The sequence below is a fragment of the Cherax quadricarinatus genome, unplaced genomic scaffold (genome assembly GCF_038502225.1).
Source record: "Cherax quadricarinatus isolate ZL_2023a unplaced genomic scaffold, ASM3850222v1 Contig23, whole genome shotgun sequence".
NCBI lineage: Eukaryota > Metazoa > Arthropoda > Malacostraca > Decapoda > Parastacidae > Cherax > Cherax quadricarinatus.
In genome coordinates, this window is record NW_027195049.1 from 273,402 (window position 1) to 293,693 (window position 20,292).

Below are 20,292 nucleotides of genomic sequence, written 5' to 3' on the forward strand. Positions count from 1 at the left end.
AGGATCTCACCTTCAAGGACCATAACATTGTATCAATCGCATCTGCTAGAAAAATGACAGGATGGATAATGAGAACCTTCAAAACTAGGGAGGCCAAGCCCATGATGACACTCTTCAGGTCACTTGTTCTATCTAGGCTGGAATATTGCTGCACTCTAACAGCACCTTTCAAGGCAGGTGAAATTGCCGACCTAGAAAATGTACAGAGAACTTTCACGGCGCGCATAACGGAGATAAAACACCTCAATTACTGGGAGCGCTTGAGGTTTCTAAACCTGTATTCCCTGGAACGCAGGAGGGAGAGATACATGATTATATACACCTGGAAAATCCTAGAGGGACTAGTACCAAACTTGCACACGAAAATCACTCACTACGAAAGCAAAAGACTTGGCAGACGATGCACCATCCCCCCAATGAAAAGCAGGGGTGTCACTAGCACGTTAAGAGACCATACAATAAGTGTCAGGGGCCCGAGACTGTTCAACTGCCTCCCAGCACACATAAGGGGGATTACCAACAGACCCCTGGCAGTCTTCAAGCTGGCACTGGACAAGCACCTAAAGACAGTTCCTGATCAGCCGGGCTGTGGCTCGTACGTTGGTTTGCGTGCAGCCAGCAGCAACAGCCTGGTTGATCAGGCGCTGATCCACCAGGAGGCCTGGTCACAGACCGGGCCGCGGGGGCGTTGACCCCCGAAACTCTCTCCAGGTAAACTCCAGGTAAACTACTACACCAGGGTCATTAAGACTACTACACCAGGGTTATTAAGACTACTACACCAGGGTGATTAAGACTACTACACCAGGGTTATTAAGACTACTACACCAGGGTTATTAAGACTACTACACCAGGGTTTTTAAGATTTCTACACCAGGGGTATTAAGACTACTACACCAGGGTTATTAAGACTACTACACCAGGGTTATTAAGACTACTACACCAGGGTTATTAAGACTACTACACCAGGGTTATTAAGACTACTACACCAGGGTTATTAAGACTACTACACCAGGGTTATTAAGACTACTACACCAGGGTTATTAAGACTACTACACCAGGGTTATTAAGACTACTACACCTGGGTTATTAAGACTACTACACCAGGGTTATTAAGACTACTACACCAGGGTTATTAAGACTACTACACCAGGGTTATTAAGACTACTACACCAGGGTTATTAAGACTACTACACCTGGGTTATTAAGACTACTACACCAGGGTTATTAAGACTACTACACCAGGGTTATTAAGACTACTACACCTGGGTTATTGAGACTACTACACCAGGGTTATTAAGACTACTACACCAGGGTTATTAAGACTACTACACCAGGGTTATTAAGACTACTACACCAGGGTTATTAAGACTACTACACCAGGGTTATTAAGACTACTACACCAGGGTTATTAAGACTACTACACCAGGGTTATTAAGACTACTACACCAGGGTTATTAAGACTACTACACCAGGGTTATTAAGACTACTACACCAGGGTTATTAAGACTACTACACCAGGGTTATTAAGACTACTACACCAGGGTTATTAAGACTACTACACCAGGGTTATTAAGACTACTACACCAGGGTCATTAAGACTACTACACCAGGGTCATTAAGACTACTACACCAGGGTTATTAAGACTACTACACCAGGGTTATTAAGCCTACTACACCAGGGTTATTAAGCCTACTACACCAGGGTTATTAAGACTACTGCACCAGGGTTATTAAGACTACTACACCAGGGTTATTAAGACTACTACACCAGGGTTATTAAGACTACTACACCAGGGTTATTAAGACTACTACACCAGGGTTATTAAGACTACTACACCAGGGTTATTAAGACTACTACACCAGGGTTATTAAGACTACTACACCAGGGTTATTAAGACTACTACACCAGGGTTATTAAGACTACTACACCTGGGTTATTAAGACTACTACACCAGGGTTATTAAGACTACTACACCTGGGTTATTAAGACTACTACACCAGGGTTATTAAGACTACTACACCAGGGTTATTAAGACTACTACACCAGGGTTATTAAGACTACTACACCAGGGTTATTAAGACAACTACACCAGGGTTATTAAGACTACTACACCAGGGTTATTAAGACTACTACACCAGGGTTATTAAGACTACTACACCTGGGTTATTAAGACTACTACACCAGGGTTATTAAGACTACTACACCAGGGTCATTAAGACTACTACACCAGGGTCATTAAGACTACTACACCAGGGTTATTAAGACTACTACACCTGGGTCATTAAGACTACTACACCAGGGTCATTAAGACTACTACACCAGGGTCATTAAGACTACTACACCAGGGTTATTAAGACTACTACACCAGGGTTATTAAGACTACTACACCAGGGTTATTAAGACTACTACACCAGGGTTATTAAGACTACTACACCAGGGTTATTAAGACTACTACACCAGGGTCATTAAGACTACTACACCAGGGTTATTAAGACTACTACACCAGGGTTATTAAGACTACTACACCAGGGTTTTTAAGACTACTACACCAGGGTTATTAAGACTACTACACCAGGGTTATTAAGACTACTACACCAGGGTTATTAAGACTACTACACCTGGGTTATTAAGATTACTACACCAGGGTTATTAAGACTACTACACCAGGGTTATTAAGACTACTACACCAGGGTTATTAAGACTACTACACCTGGGTTATTAAGACTACTACACCAGGGTTATTAAGACTACTACACCAGGGTTATTAAGACTACTACACCAGGGTTATTAAGACTACTACACCAGGGTTATTAAGACTACTACACCAGGGTTATTAAGACTACTACACCAGGGTTATTAAGACTACTACACCTGGGTTATTAAGACTACTACACCAGGGTTATTAAGACTACTACACCAGGGTTATTAAGACTACTACACCAGGGTTATTAAGACTACTACACCAGGGTTATTAAGACTACTACACCAGGGTTATTAAGACTACTACACCAGGGTTATTAAGACTACTACACCAGGGTTATTAAGACTACTACACCAGGGTTGTTAAGACTACTACACCAGGGTTATTAAGACTACTACACCAGGGTTATTAAGACTACTACACCAGGGTTATTAAGACTACTACACCAGGGTTATTAAGACTACTACACCAGGGTTATTAAGACTACTACACCAGGGTTATTAAGACTACTACACCTGGGTTATTAAGACTACTACACCAGGGTTATTAAGACTACTACACCAGGGTTATTAAGACTACTACACCTGGGTTATTAAGACTACTACACCAGGGTTATTAAGACTACTACACCAGGGTTATTAAGACTACTACACCAGGGTTATTAAGACTACTACACCAGGGTTATTAAGACTACTACACCAGGGTTATTAAGACTACTACACCAGGGTTATTAAGACTACTACACCAGGGTTATTAAGACTACTACACCAGGGTTATTAAGACTACTACACCAGGGTTATTAAGACTACTACACCAGTGTTATTAAGACTACTACACCAGGGTTATTAAGACTACTACACCAGGGTTATTAAGACTACTACACCAGGGTTATTAAGACTACTACACCAGGGTTATTAAGACTACTACACCAGGGTTATTAAGACTACTACACCAGGGTTATTAAGACTACTACACCAGGGTTATTAAGACTACTACACCTGGGTTATTAAGACTACTACACCAGGGTTATTAAGACTACTACACCAGGGTTATTAAGACTACTACACCAGGGTTATTAAGACTACTACACCAGGGTTATTAAGACTACTACACCAGGGTTATTAAGACTACTACACCAGGGTTATTAAGACTACTACACCAGGGTTATTAAGACTACTACACCAGGGTTATTAAGACTACTACACCAGGGTTATTAAGACTACTACACCAGGGTCATTAAGACTACTACACCTGGATTATTAAGACTACTACACCAGGCTTATTAAGACTACTACACCAGGGTTGGTTAATGGGGTTTCAATTCTATCTACTACGCGAGTCAAGAATAATACCTGAAATACTGATTAATGTAAACTACCAGTGTATATACACTGAGATATATACCTCTCAGTGTATATACACTGAGATATACACCTCTCAGTGTATATACACTGAGATATATACCTCTCAGTGTATATACACTGAGATATACACCTCTCAGTGTATATACACTGAGATATACACCTCTCAGTGTATATACACTGAGATATATACCTCTCAGTGTATATACACTGAGATATACACCTCTCAGTGTATATACACTGAGATATACACCTCTCAGTGTATATACACTGAGATATATACCTCTCAGTGTATATACACTGAGATATACACCTCTCAGTGTATATACACTGAGATATACACCTCTCAGTGTATATACACTGAGATATACACCTCTCAGTGTATATACACTGAGATATATACCTCTCAGTGTATATACACTGAGATATACACCTCTCAGTGTATATACACTGAGATATATACCTCTCAGTGTATATACACTGAGATATACACCTCTCAGTGTATATACACTGAGTGTATATACACCTCTCAGTGTATATACACTGAGATATATACCTCTCAGTGTATATACACTGAGATATACACCTCTCAGTGTATATACACTGAGATATACACCTCTCAGTGTATATACACTGAGATATACACCTCTCATTATATATACACTGAGATATACACCTCTCAATGTATATACTGAGATATACACCTCTCATTGTATATACTGAAATATACACCTCTCAGTGTATATACACTGAGATATACACCTCTCAGTGTATGTACACTGAGATATACACCTCTCAGTGTATATACTGAGATATACACCTCTCAATGTATGTACACTGAGATATACACCTCTCAGTGTATATACTGAGATATACACCTCTCAATGTATGTACACTGAGATATACACCTCTCAGTGTATATACTGAGATATACACCTCTCAGTGTATATACACTGAGATATACACCTCTCAATGTATGTACACTGAGATATACACCTCTCAGTGTATATACTGAGATATACACCTCTCAGTGTATGTACACTGAGATATACACCTCTCAGTGTATATACACTGAGATATACACCTCTCAGCGTATATACACTGAGATATACACCTCTCAGTGTATATACACTGAGATGTACACCTCTCAGAGTATATACACTGAGATATACACCTTTCAGAGTATATACACTGAGATATACACCTCTCATTGTATATACACTGAGATATACAGGTCTCAGTGTTTATACACTGAGATATACAGGTCTCAGTGTATATACACTGAGATATACAGGTCTCAGAGTATATACAGTGAGATATACGGGTCTCAGAGTATATACACTGAGATATACAGGTCTCAGAGTATATACACTGAGATATACAGGTCTCAGAGTATATACACTGAGATATACAGGTCTCAGAGTATATACTCTGAGATATACATGTCTCAGTGTATATACACTGAGATATACAGGTCTCAGTGTATATACACTGAGATATACAGGTCTCAAAGTATATACAGTGAGATATACGGGTCTCAGAGTATATACACTGAGATATAAACGTCTCAGAGTATATACAGTGAGATATACAGGTCTCAGAGTATATACACTGAGATATACAGGTCTCAGAGTATATACACTGAGATATACAGGTCTCAGAGTATATACACTGAGATATACAGGTCTCAGAGTATATACAGTGAGATATACAGGTCTCAGAGTATATACACTGAGATATACAGGTCTCAGTGTATATACACTGAGATATACAGGTCTCAGTGTATATACACTGAGATATACAGGTCTCAGTGTATATACACTGAGATATACAGATCTCAAAGTATATACAGTGAGATATACAGGTCTGAGTGTATATACTTGCCACAGGGGGCCACGGGACAGTGCCAGGGTCCCAAGTGTGAGACAGTGGTCCAGCTGGACCACTGGTGGACCCAGTATACACTCAGGGTTCGTCTACGATCAGGCGCGGCCACCATGACCCTGATGGACGATGGTTGGTGGTCTGATTGGTCGCCTCTGAGTGTTTTAACACCAACCTCATGTGAGTAACACTTCCTCCCCTCTCTTCTGATGGGTTCTGGTGGGTTCTCGTTGGCTCTGGTGGGCTCTGGTGGGTTCTGATGGGTTCTGGTGGGTTCTGGTCCGCTCTGGTGGGTTCTGTTTGGTTCTGGTGGGTTCTAATGGGTTCTGATGGGTTCTGGTGGGTTTTGATGGGTACTGATGGGTTCTAGTGGGTTCTGGTGTGTTCTGGTTGGTCTGGTGGGTTCTGGTGGCTTCTGATGGGTTCTGGTGGGTTCTGATGGGGTCTGGTGGGCTCTGATGGGGTCTGGTGGGTTCTGGTGGGTTCTGATGGGTTCTGGTGGGTTCTGGTGGGTTCTGATGGGTTCTGGTTGGTTCTGATGGGTTCTGGTGGGCTCTGGTGGGTTTTGTTGGGTTCTGATGGGTTCTGCTGGGTTCTGATGGGTTCTGATGGGCTCTGGTGGGTTCTGGTGGGTTTTGATGGGTTCTGGTGGGCTCTGTTGGGTTCTGATGGGGTCTGGTGGGTTCTGATGGGGTCTGGTGGGTTCTGATGGGTTCTTGTGGGTTCTGGTGGGCTCTGTTGGGTTCTGATGGGGTCTGGTGGGTTCTGATGGGGTCTGGTGGGTTCTGGTGGGTTCTGATGGGGTCTGGTGGGCTCTGATGGGGTCTGGTGGGTTCTGATGGGTTCTGGTGGGTTCTGATGGGTTCTGGTTGGTTCTCATTGGTTCTTGTGGGTTCTGGTGGGCTCTGGTGGGCTCTGGTGGGTTCTCTTGGGTTCTGATGGGTTCTGATGGGTTCTGATGGGCTCTGGTGGGTTCTGGTGGATTTTGATGGGTTCTAGTGGGTTCTGGTGGGTTCTGACGGGGTCTGGTGGGTTCTGGTGGGTTCTGGTGGCTTCTGATGGGGTCTGGTGGGCTCTGATGGGGTCTGCTGGGTTCTGGTGGGTTCTGATGGGTTCTGGTGGGTTATAACATGGTTTCTGGTGGGTTCTGATGGGTTCTTGTGGGTTCTGGTCGGCTCTGTTGGGTTCTGATGGGGTCTGGTGGGTTCTGATGGGGTCTGATGGGTTCTTGTGGGTTCTGGTGGGCTCTGTTGGGTTCTGTTGGGGTCTGACGGGTTCTGATGGGGTCTGGTGAGTTCTGGTGGGTTCTGATGGGTTCTGCTGGGTTTTGATGGGTTCTGATGGGTTCTCATGGGTTTTCGTGGGCTCTGGTGGGCTCTCGTAAGTTCTGGTGGGTTCTGATGGGTTCTGATGGGTTCTGGTGGGTTCTGATGGGTTCTGCTGGGTTCTGATGGGCTCTGGTGGGTTCTCGTGGGCTCCGGTGGGTTCTGATGGGTTGTGAAGGGTACTGGTGGGTTCTCGTTGGTTCTGGTGGGTTCTCGTTGGCTCTGGTGGGTTCTGATGCGTTCTGGTGGGTTCTGATGGGTTCTGGTCCGCTCTGGTGGGTTCTGTTTGGTTCTGGTGGGTTCTGATGGGTTCTGATGGGTTCTGGTGGGTTCTGATGGGTTCTGATGGGCTCTGGTGGGTTCTGGTGGGTTTTGATGGGTTCTAGTGGGTTCTGGTGTGTTCTGATCGGTCTGGTGGGTTCTGATGGGTTCTGGTGGTTTCTGATGGGGTCTTGTGGGTTCTGGTGGGCTCTGGTGGGTTCGTTTGGGTTCTGATGGGTTCTGGTGGGTTCTGATGGGTTCTGCTGGGTTCTGATGGGTTCTGATGGGCTCTGGTGGGTTCTGGTGGGTTTTGATGGGTTCTAGTGGGTTCTGATGGGGTCTTGTGGGTTCTGGTGGGTTCTGATGGGGTCTGGTGGGCTCTGATGGGGTCTGGTGGGTTCTGGTGGGTTCTGATGGGTTCTGGTGGGTTATAACATGGGTTCTGGTGGGTTCTTGTGGGTTCTGGTGGGCTCTGTTGGGTTCTGATGGGGTCTGGTGGGTTCTGATGGGGTCTGGTGGGTTCTGATGGGTAATAACATGGGTTCTGATGGGTTCTTGTGGGTGCTGGTGGGCTCTGTTGGGTTCTTTTGGGGTCTGGTGGGTTCTGATGGGGTCTGGTGGGTTATGGTGGGTTCTGATGGGTTCTGCTGGGTTCTGATGGGTTCTGGTGGGTTCTGATGGGGTCTGGTGGGCTCTGGTGGGTTCTGATGGGTTCTGGTGGGTTCTCGTGGGCTCCGGTGGGTTCTGATGGGTTGTGAAGGGTACTGGTGGGTTCTCGTTGGTTCTGGTGGGTTTTCGTTGGCTCTGGTGGGTTCTGGTGGGTTCTGGTGGGTTCTGTTGGGTTTTGATGGGTTCTGGTGGGTTCTGATGGGTTCTGGTGGGTTCTGATGGGCTCTGGTGGGCTCTGATGGGTTCTGATGGGTTCTGGTGGGTTCTCGTGGGCTCTGGTGGGCTCTCGCAAGTTCTGGTGGGTTCTGGTGGGTTCTGATGGGTTCTGCTGGGTTCTCATGGGCTCTGGTGGGTTCTGCTGGGTTCTGATGGGCTCTGGTGGGTTCTCGTGGGCTCCGGTGGGTTCTGATGGGTTGTGAAGGGTACTGGTGGGTTCTCGTTGGTTCTGGTGGGTTTTCGTTGGCTCTGGTGGGTTCTGATGGGTTCTGGTGGGTTCTCGTGGGCTCTGGTGGGCTCTCGTAAGTTCTGGTGGGTTCTGATGGGTTCTGGTGGGTTCTGATGGGTTCTGCTGGGTTCTCATGGGCTCTGGTGGGTTCTGATGGGTTCTGATGGGCTCTGGTGGGTTCTCGTGGGCTCCGGTGGGTTCTGATGGGTTGTGAAGGGTACTGGTGGGTTCTCGTTGGTTCTGGTGGGTTTTCGTTGGCTCTGGTGGGTTCTGGTGGGTTCTGATGGGTTCTGGTGGGTTCTGGTGGGTTCTGTTGGGTTCTGATGGGTTCTGGTGGGTTCTGATGGGTTCTGGTGGGTTCTGGTGGGCTCTGATGGGTTCTGGTGGGTTTTAATGGGTTCTGGTGGGTTCTGATGGGTTCTGGTGGGTTCTGATGGGTTCTGGTGGGTTCTGATGGGTTTTGGTGGGTTCTGGTGGGTTCTGATGGGTTCTGGTGAGTTCTGATGGGTTCTGGTGGGTTCTGGTGGGTTCTGATGGGATCTGGTGGGTTCTGATGGGTTCTGGTGGGATCTGATGGGTTTGATGGGTTCTGGTGGGTTCTGATGGGTTTGATGGGTTCTGGTGGGTTCTGATGGGTTCTGGTGGGTTCTGTTGGACTCGGTATACTTTGTACTGTATACTATATACTGTGTACTGTATACTGTGTACTGTATACTATATACTGTGTACTGTATACTGTGTACTGTATACTGTGTACTGTATACTGTGTACTGTATACCGTGTCCTGTGTTCTGTATACTGTGTACTGTATACTGTGTCCTGTGTATTGTGTCCTGTGTACTGTATACTGTGTACTGTATACTGTGTCCTGTGTACTGTGTACTGTATACTGTGTACTGTATACTGTGTCCTGTGTACTCTATACTGTGTACTGTATACTGTGTCCTGTGTATTGTGTCCTGTGTACTGTATACTGTGTACTGTATACTGTGTCCTGTGTACTGTATACTGTGTACTGTATACTGTGTCCTGTGTACTGTATACTGTGTACTGTATACTGTGTCCTGTGTACTCTATACTGTGTACTGTATACTGTGTCCTGTGTATTGTGTCCTGTGTACTGTATACTGTGTACTGTATACTGTGTCCTGTGTACTGTATACTGTGTACTGTATACTCTGTACTGTATACTGTGTCCTGTGTACTGTATATTGTGTACTGTATACTGTGTCCTGTGTATTGTGTCCTGTGTACTGTATACTGTGTACTGTGTACTGTGTACTGTATACTCTGTACTGTATACTGTGTCCTGTGTACTGTATACTGTGTACTGTATACTGTGTCCTGTGTATTGTGTCCTGTGTACTGTATACTGTGTCCTGTGTATTGTGTCCTGTGTACTGTATACTGTGTACTGTATACTGTGTCCTGTGTATTGTGTCCTGTGTACTGTATACTGTGTCCTGTGTATTGTGTCCTGTGTACTGTATACTGTGTCCTGTGTATTGTGTCCTGTGTACTGTATATGTCATGTGGGTTTTCGATGCGTGGATAGGGTAAGAATACTCACGTAGGCTGGTAGTACGTATAATATAACGGAAGGTATGGAAAGCACCAACAGCCGACCTGCCTCTCTCTGCTCCCTATCTTGACTGACTCACAAGTGTCTACAGGGTGTGGGGGTGTTTGAAATCCTGCTATGGTCAGCAGCAATATGAATACAGTCAGTGATTCACGCAGAGACGGTTGGTAGTGAGTCATCTACTGGTACACTGGTTACTGGTAACTGGTTACTAGGAACTGGTACTACTACTGAGATATAGTGTGTACTGTTGTGGCATGCAAAGAGTACGTAACCTTTATTCGGCGCATGGACACACCCTCATTTACAGGCTATCTCCCCCAACCAGCGAACCAGGTTGCTAAGAGTTGGTGATGGGGCCCCGTCGTTCAACTAGTGACCAGGTTCTAGCCAATAAGAAGGTGGGATTGGCAATCGCAGAGGTTATGTGGATACCGCTCTCCTGTCTGCCCTTGTCATTCCCATTCTAGAGCTGGTTGAAGCACAGTCTGCTATCTTGTGGCTTCTATTTCTGCCTTGCTTACCGTGGAGTGCACTATACTTATCACTGTACATAGTGTACATATTGCTGTTCTAAATTGGTGAAGGATAATATAAGTCTAAACTTTTTCTGCTGTGTTTATTTTGCTCCCATTACACCCGGGATAACAGGCCTTTGAAATCCTAGAGTGTAATAACTGTATACTGTGTCCTGTGTACTCTATACTGTGTACTGTATACTGTGTACTGTATACTGTGTCCTGTGTACTCTATACTGTGTACTGTATACTGTATACTATATACTGTGTACTCTATACTGTGTCATGTGTACTATATACTGTATACTGTGTATTGTATACTGTGTACTGTATACTGTGTACTGTATACTGTGTACTGTATACTGTGTACTGTATACTGTATACTATATACTGTGTACTGTATACTGTGTACTGTATACTGTACTATATACTGTGTATTGTATACTGTGTACTGTATACTGTACTGTATACTGTGTACTGTATACTGTGTACTGTATACTGTGTACTGTATACTATATACTGTGTCCTGTGTACTGTATACTGTGTATTGTATACTGCGTACTGTATACTGTATTCTGTATACTGTATACTATATACTGTGTCCTGTATACTGTGTATTGTATACTGTGTACTGTATACTGTATTCTGTATACTATATACTCTATACTGTGTCCTGTGTACTGTGTACTGTATACTGTGTATTGTATACTGTGTACTGTATACTGTATTCTGTATACTGTATACTATATACTGTGTCCTGTGTACTGTATACTGTGTATTGTATATTGTATACTGCGTACTGTATACTGTGTATTGTATACTGTGTATTGTATACTGTATACTGTGTACTGTATTCTGTATTGTTTACTGTGTATTGTATACTGTATATTGTGTACTCTATACTGTATATTGTGTACTGTATACTGTGTATTGTATACTGTATACTGTGTACTGTATACTGTGTATTGTATACTGTGTATTGTGTACTCTATACTGTGTATTGTGTACTGTATTCCGTGTATTGTATACTGTATACTGTGAATTGTATACTGTATATTGTGTACTGTATACTGTGTACTGTATACCGTGTACTGTATACTGTATATTGTATACTGTATACTGTGTATTGTATACTGTATACTGTGTATTGTATACTGTGTATTGTATACTGTATACTGTGTACTGTATACTGTGTACTGTATACCGTGTACTGTATACTGTATATTGTGTACTGTATACTGTGTACTGTATACTGTGTACTGTATACTGTGCTGTGTCAGCTAGAGTGTCACAGTAACACTGTCACTGTTATCAGTACCTGAAGTGGCACCTGCAGTAGGACCTGGCACCTTCCTGGTCACCTTCAGGTCACCACTACGTGACCTCACCTTCACCTGGCGACCTGTCCCTACCCTCCTTCACAATGCTCCTGACTTCACCTATTTCGTCAGCGCCTCTGTCAGCACTACTAGGTAAGGCTGACGCCTCCTGCTGTGTAATTCCAGGTGAAAATAAGGTGTAAATAGGTGTATAAATAGGTGTAGGTGAGAGTGTAATTGAGGTACTGTGTTTCAGGGTCACAGTCACAAATGCTACTGTGAAAGGCACCTGTTTCACCTTTGCTAACCTCTCCAGTAGTCAGTCTTATAGGTGAGTCCTCCCCTACCCAGTCTCACCTAGCAGTAAGTAGGTACCTGGGTGTTAGTCTACTAACACCTGCTGTCATTGTTCACCTAGCAGTAAGTAGGTACCTGGGTGTTAGTCTACTAACACCTGCTGTCATTGTTCACCTAGCAGTAAGTAGGTACCTGGGTGTTAGTAGACTAACACCTGCTGTCACTGTTCACCTAGCATTAAGTAGGTACTTGGGTGTTAGTAGACTAACACCTGCTGTCACTGTTCACCTAGCATTAAGTAAGTACTTGGGTGTTAGTAGACTAACACCTGCTGTCACTGTTCACCTAGCATTAAGTAGGTACTTGGGTGTTAGTCTACTAACACCTACTGTCACTGTTCACCTATCATTAAGTAGGTACATGGGTGTTAGTCTACTAACACTTACTGTCACTGTTCACCTAGCATTACGTAGGTACTTGGCTGTTAGTTTACTAACACCTACTGTCACTGTTCACCTATCATTAAGTAGGTACCTGGGTGTTAGTCTGCTAACACCTGCTGTCACTGTTCACCCGGTGGTCTGGTGGGTAAAGCTCCCGCTTCACACACGGAGGGCCCGGGTTCGATTCCCGGCGGGTGGAAACACGTTTCCTTACACCTGTTGTCCTGTTCACCTAGCAGCAAATAGGTACCTGGGTGTTAGTCGACTGGTGTGGGTCGCATCCTGGGGGACAAGATTAAGGACCACAATGGAAATAAGTTAGACAGTCCTCGATGACGCACTGACTTTCTTGGGTTATCCTGGGTGGCTAACCCTCCGGGGTTAAAAATCCCAACGAAATCTTATCTTATCTTACCTGGGCGTTAGTCTACTAACACCTGCTGTCACTGTTCACCTAGCATTAAGTACGTACTTGGGTGTTAGTCTACTAACACCTGCTGTCACTGTTCACCTAGCATTAAGTAGGTACCTGGGTGTTAGTCTACTAACACCTGCTGTCACTGTTCACCTAGCAGTAAGTAGGTACCTGGGTGTTAGTCTACTAACACCTGCTGTCACTGTTCACCTAGCATTAAGTAGGTACCTGGGTGTTAGTCTACTAACACCTGCTGTCACTGTTCACCTAGCAGTAAGTAGGTACCTGGGTGTTAGTCTACTAACACCTACTGTCACTGTTCACCTAGCAGTAAGTAGGTACCTGGATTATTAACCTTCCCAGGGTAGTAATTCAGGTTAAATCTCCCATAGGTTGGAGGTCGTGGGTCAGAACAGTGAGGGTATAGGTCATGAGAGGTCGTGGGTACTAGTGTGGGCAGCCAGGGACATGCCCCAGGTACCCATCCTTCCCGTTGTTATAATACACCAACTACAAGAACAGCAGCTATTGTATGAGCTCAGGTAATGTATTTTTCGTGAAATGTATCGATTTATTGAGAAAATAATTGAAATAGATACCATGGAGCAGAACCAGAGGTCATTATTGCTGTTGTTGTAGGTGGAGCAGCAGTGGCGCGGGACACGGGTACACAGTGTACCTGTGTAGTGGTCACCTGGGCACCTCACACACCTGTCAGGTAACCTAGCTGACTCACCTGTTTCCCCTAGGTAATAATAATTGCAATAATAATAGTAATGCGACTGACTGGCTGACTGACTGGCTGACTGACTGGCTGACTGACTGACTGACTGACTGACTGACTAGTATTACCAGCTGCTGACTGTTGTATCCCCTGACAGGCTGCCATCTACTGGCTTGCACTGGGTGAGCTGACATCTGTCAACCTCACCCTGGCTGACTTCAACCTGACGGATGCTGATGGAGGTTCTGGAGTGATATTTGGAGTGTCAGTGGAGGTTGTGGAGTCAGGGGCCTCCAGTGGTATGTCCTGGGATATATGTACCACTCCCAGGGTATACTCCACCGCCCTCACGCCACCTACTGTAGATACCCCAGTTGTTATGTAAGTACCCATTGTTAGCGGGTATATTACAGTGTCTAGACACTATCAGTGGTATATTACACTGTCTAGACACTATCAGTGGGTATATTACAGTGTCTAGACACTATCAGTGGTATATTACACTGTCTAGACACTATCAGTGGTATATTACAGTGTCTAGACACTATCAGTGGTATATTACAGTGTCTAGACACTATCAGTGGTATATTATAGTGTCTAGACACTATCAGTGGGTATATTACAGTGTCTAGACACTATCAGTGGTATATTACAGTGTCTAGACACTATCAGTGGTATATTATAGTGTCTAGACACTATCAGTGGGTATATTACAGTGTCTAGACACTATCAGTGGTATATTACAGTCTAAACACTATCAGTGGGTATATTACAGTGTCTTGACACTATCAGTGGGTATATTACAGTGTCTAGACACTATCAGTGGTATATTACAGTGTCTAGACACTATCAGTGGTATATTACAGTGTCTAGACACTTTCAGTGGGTATATTACAGTGTCTAGACACTATCAGTGGTATATTACAGTGTCTAAACACTATCAGTGGTATATTACAGTGTCTAGACACTATCAGTGGTATATTACAGTGTCTAGACACTATCAGTGGTATATTACAGTGTCTAGACACTATCAGTGGGTATATTACAGTGTCTAGACACCATCAGTGGTATATTACAGTGTATAGACACTATCAGTGGTATATTACAGTGTCTAGACACTATCAGTGGGTATATTACAGTGTCTAGACACTATCAGTGGGTATATTACAGTGTCTAGACACTATCAGTGGTATATTACAGTGTCTAGACACTATCAGTGGTATATTACAGTGTCTAGACACTATCAGTGGTATATTACAGTGTCTAGACACTATCAGTGGGTATATTACAGTGTCTAGACACCATCAGTGGGTATATTACAGTGTCTAGACACCATCAGTGGTATATTACAGTGTCTAGACACTATCAGTGGGTATATTACAGTGTCTAGACACTATCAGCGGGTATATTACAGTGTCTAGACACTATCAGTGGTATATTACAGTGTCTAGACACTATCAGTGGTATATTACAGTGTCTAGACACTATCAGTGGTATATTACAGTGTCTAGACACTATCAGTGGTATATTATAGTGTCTAGACACTATCAGTGGGTATATTACAGTGTCTAGACACTATCAGTGATATATTACAGTGTCTAGACACTATCAGTGGTATATTACAGTGTCTAGACACTATCAGTGGCATATTACAGTGTCTAGACACTATCAGTGGGTATATTACACTGTCTAGACACTATCAGTGGTATATTACAGTGTCTAGACACTATCAGTGGTATATTACAGTGTCTAGACACTATCAGTGGGTATATTACAGTGTCTAGACACTATCAGTGGTATATTACAGTGTCTAGACACTATCAATGGTATATTACAGTGTCTAGACACTATCAGTGGTATATTACAGTGTCTAGACACTATCAGTGGTATATTACAGTGTCTAGACACTATCAGTGGGTATATTACAGTATCTAGACACTATCAGTGGGTATATTACAGTGTCTAGACACTATCAGTGGGTATATTACAGTGTCTAGACACTATCAGTGGTATATTACAGTGTCTAGACACTATCAGTGGTATATTATAGTGTCTGGACACTATCAGTGGGTATATTACAGTGTCTAGACACTATCAGTGGGTATATTACAGCGTCTAGACACTATCAGTGGGTATATTACAGTGTCTAGACACTATCAGTGGGTATATTACAGTGTCTAGACACTATCAGTGGGTATATTACAGTGTCTAGACACTATCAGTGGTATATTACAGTGTCTAGACACTATCAGTGGTATATTATAGTGTCTGGACACTATCAGTGGGTATATTACAGTGTCTAGACACTATCAGTGGGTATATTACAGTGTCTAGACACTATCAGTGGTATATTACAGTGTCTAGACACTATCAGTGGGTATATTACAGTGTCTAGACACTATCAGTGGTATATTACAGTGTCTAGACACTATCAGTGGTATATTACAGTGTCTAGACACTATCAGTGGTATATTACAGTGTCTAGACACTATCAGTGGTATATTACAGTGTCTAGACACTATCAGTGGTATATTACACTGTCTAGACACTATCAGTTGTATATTACATTGTCTAGACACTATCAGTGGTATATTATAGTGTCTAGACACTATCAGTGGTATATTACAGTGTCTAGACACTATCAGTGGTATATTACAGTGTCTAGACACTATCAGTGGTATATTACAGTGTCTAGACACTATCAGTGGGTATATTACAGTGTCTAGACACTATCAGTGGTATATTACAGTGTCTAGACACTATCAGTGGTATATTACAGTGTCTAGACACTATCAGTGGTATATTACAGTGTCTAGACACTATCAGTGGTATATTACAGTGTCTAGACACTATCAGTGGGTATACTACAGTGTCTAGACACTATCAGTGGTATATTACAGTGTCTAGACACTATCAGTGGTATATTACAGTGTCTAGACACTATCAGTGGTATATTACAGTGTCTAGACACTATCAGTGGTATATTACAGTGTCTAGACACTATCAGTGGTATATTACACTGTCTAGACACTATCAGTTGTATATTACATTGTCTAGACACTATCAGTGGTATATTATAGTGTCTAGACACTATCAGTGGTATATTACAGTGTCTAGACACTATCAGTGGTATATTACAGTGTCTAGACACTATCAGTGGTATATTACAGTGTCTAGACACTATCAGTGGGTATATTACAGTGTCTAGACACTATCAGTGGTATATTACAGTGTCTAGACACTATCAGTGGTATATTACAGTGTCTAGACACTATCAGTGGTATATTACAGTGTCTAGACACTATCAGTGGTATATTACAGTGTCTAGACACTATCAGTGGGTATACTACAGTGTCTAGACACTATCAGTGGTATATTACAGTGTCTAGACACTATCAGTGGTATATTACAGTGTCTAGACACTATCAGTGGTATATTACAGTGTCTAGACACTATCAGTGGTATATTACAGTGTCTAGACACTATCAGTGGTATATTACACTGTCTAGACACTATCAGTTGTATATTACATTGTCTAGACACTATCAGTGGTATATTATAGTGTCTAGACACTATCAGTGGTATATTACAGTGTCTAGACACTATCAGTGGTATATTACAGTGTCTAGACACTATCAGTGGTATATTACAGTGTCTAGACACTATCAGTGGTATATTACAGTGTCTATCCATAGTTTAAGTAGATAATCTACCCAAAAGTCTATGTTATGTTATACATATAATATATACAATACCTACAACAAGAATTAGACACATGTACAACATCTGGGTATCTTTATTGTAGACGTTTCGCCCATCCAGTGGCATTATCAGTACAATCCAAGGACATAACGTGAAGACTGTACAACTATATATATTAGAGATGAGGTAATCAATCCCTCGTTGGACCGTTGTGTTGAAGACTCTGGTGTACCGTGAATCGAAGGGTCTTGCAGGTAAGGACCCACAAGTCATTCCCAATGGATGGGCTAGGAGTAAGCTAGTAGTTGTGGAGATGATTCCCAAGGATGGACCAGGAGTAAGCTAGTAGTTGTGGAGATGATTCCCAAGGATGGACCAGGAGAAAGCTAGTAGTTGTGGAGATGATTCCCAAGGATGTACCAGGAGAAAGCTAGTAGTTGTGGAGTTGATTCCCAAGGATGGACCAGGAGTAAGCTAGTAGGTTGTGGAGATGATTCCCAAGGATGGACCAGGAGTAAGCTAGTAGGTTGTGGAGATGATTCCCAAGGATGGACCAGGAGTAAGCTAGTAGGTTGTGGAGATGATTCCCAAGGATGGACCAGGAGTAAGCTAGTAGGTTGTGGAGATGATTCCCAAGGATGGACCAGGAGAAAGCTAGTAGTTGTGGAGATGATTCCCAAGGATGTACCAGGAGAAAGCTAGTAGTTGTGGAGTTGATTCCCAAGGATGGACCAGGAGTAAGCTAGTAGGTTGTGGAGATGATTCCCAAGGATGGACCAGGAGTAAGCTAGTAGGTTGTGGAGATGATTCCCAAGGATGGACCAGGAGAGAGCTAGTAGTTGTGTTGATTCCCAAGGATGGACCAGGAGTAAGCTAGTAGGTTGTGGAGATGATTCCCAAGGATGGACAAGGAGTAAGCTAGTAGTTGTGGAGATGATTCCCAAGGATGGACCAGGAGTAAGCTAGTAGTTGTGGAGATGATTCCCAAGGATGGACAAGGAGTAAGCTAGTAGTTGTGGAGATGATTCCCAAGGATGGACCAGGAGTAAGCTAGTAGTTGTGGAGATGATTCCCAAGGATGGACCAGGAGTAAGCTAGTAGTTGTGGAGATAATTTCCAAGGATGGACCAGGAGTAAGCTAGTAGGTTGTGGAGATGATTCCCAAGGATGGACCAGGAGTAAGCTAGTAGTTGTGGAGATGATTCCCAAGGATGGACCAGGAGTAAGCTAGTAGTTGTGGAGATAATTTCCAAGGATGGACCAGGAGTAAGCTAGTAGTTGTGGAGATGATTCCCAAGGATGGACCAGGAGTAAGCTAGTAGTTGTGGAGATAATTTCCAAGGATGGACCAGGAGTAAGCTAGTAGTTGTGGAGATAATTTCCAAGGATGGACCAGGAGTAAGCTAGTAGGTTGTAGAGATGTCCGCTGTACCATGATTCTTTTATGTTGTGTCTGACAAGTTGATGTCCCCCTGTTGACAAAAGGGGGACATCACAACCATCTCGCTTACTATTGACCCCTCCTTACTACTGGCCCCTCCTTACTACTGGCCCCTCCTTACTACTGGCCCCTCCTTACTACTGGCCCCTCCTTACTACTGGCCCCGCCTTACTACTGGCCCCTCCTTACTACTGGCCCCTCCTTACTACTGGCCCCTCCTTACTACTGGCCCCTCCTTACTACTGGCCCCTCCTTACTACTGGCCCCTCCTTACTACTGGCCCCTCCTTACTACTGGCCCCTCCTTACTACTGGCCCCTCCTTACTACTGGCCCCTTTTTACTACTGCCCCCTCCTTACTACTGGCCCCTCCTTACTAGTGCCCCGTCCTTACTAGTGCGCCCTCCTTACTACTGGCCCCTAATTACTACTGCCCCTCCTTACTACTGCCCCCTCCTTACTACTGCCCCCTCTTTACTACTGGCCCCTCCTTACTACTGGCCCCTCCTTACTACTGGCCCCTCCTTACTACTGCCCCGCTCCTTACTACTGGCCCCTCCTTACTACTGCCCCCTCCTTACTACTGCCCCCTCCTTACTACTGGCAGCATGACCTTTAAAAGTGGTGGAGTGGTAAGCCAGTGGAAGGCCTCGGTCAGATGACCCAAAGCTCCAGCTGTGGGTCATCCTGGTTCCTAACTAACATCATACCTGCCTGTGCTTTAGAGTCTTCAAGACTACAGTCCTCTCCATCAAGACCGTGAAACTGTTTATTTTATCTTTGGTGTCGAGTTCTACGGGTAAGATAAGATAAGATTTCGTTGGGATTTTTAACCCCGGAGGGTTAGCCACCCAGGATAACCCAAGAAAGTCAGTGCGTCATCGAGGACTGTCTAACTTATTTCCATTGGGGTTCTTAATCTTGTCCCCCAGGATGCGACCCACACCAGTCGACTAACACCCAGGTACCTATTTGCTGCTAGGTGAACAGGACAACAGGTGTAAGGAAACGTGTCGAATGTTTCCACCTGCCGGGAATCGAACCCGGGCCCTCCGTGTGTGAAGCGGGAGCTTTAGCCACCAGGCCTTGTATCGATGAAGACACTGGGTGGGTGACACGTCTACGGGTAAAGACACTCGGGTGTTGCACGTGTGTCTAATTCTTTAGGTGTGTAATCTGTTATCCTGTATTGGTCTGTGTGG

General features: G+C 43.9%; 1 protein-coding gene across 3 annotated transcripts in view; it reads left to right on the forward strand.

Annotated features, from left to right (window-relative positions):
* Positions 1-20,292, forward strand: part of LOC128704500 (uncharacterized) — a 34,575-nt gene that overhangs the window by 12,991 nt on the left and 1,292 nt on the right. For all 3 annotated transcript variants that reach the window (XM_070079815.1, XM_070079814.1, XM_070079813.1), the window contains exons 7-12: positions 5,956-6,130; positions 12,066-12,222; positions 12,326-12,400; positions 13,617-13,766; positions 13,864-13,942; positions 14,106-14,329. In XM_070079815.1, coding sequence (XP_069935916.1) covers positions 5,956-6,130; positions 12,066-12,222; positions 12,326-12,400; positions 13,617-13,766; positions 13,864-13,942; positions 14,106-14,329 — 860 coding nt within the window. The remainder of the gene's footprint in view (positions 1-5,955; positions 6,131-12,065; positions 12,223-12,325; positions 12,401-13,616; positions 13,767-13,863; positions 13,943-14,105; positions 14,330-20,292) is intronic.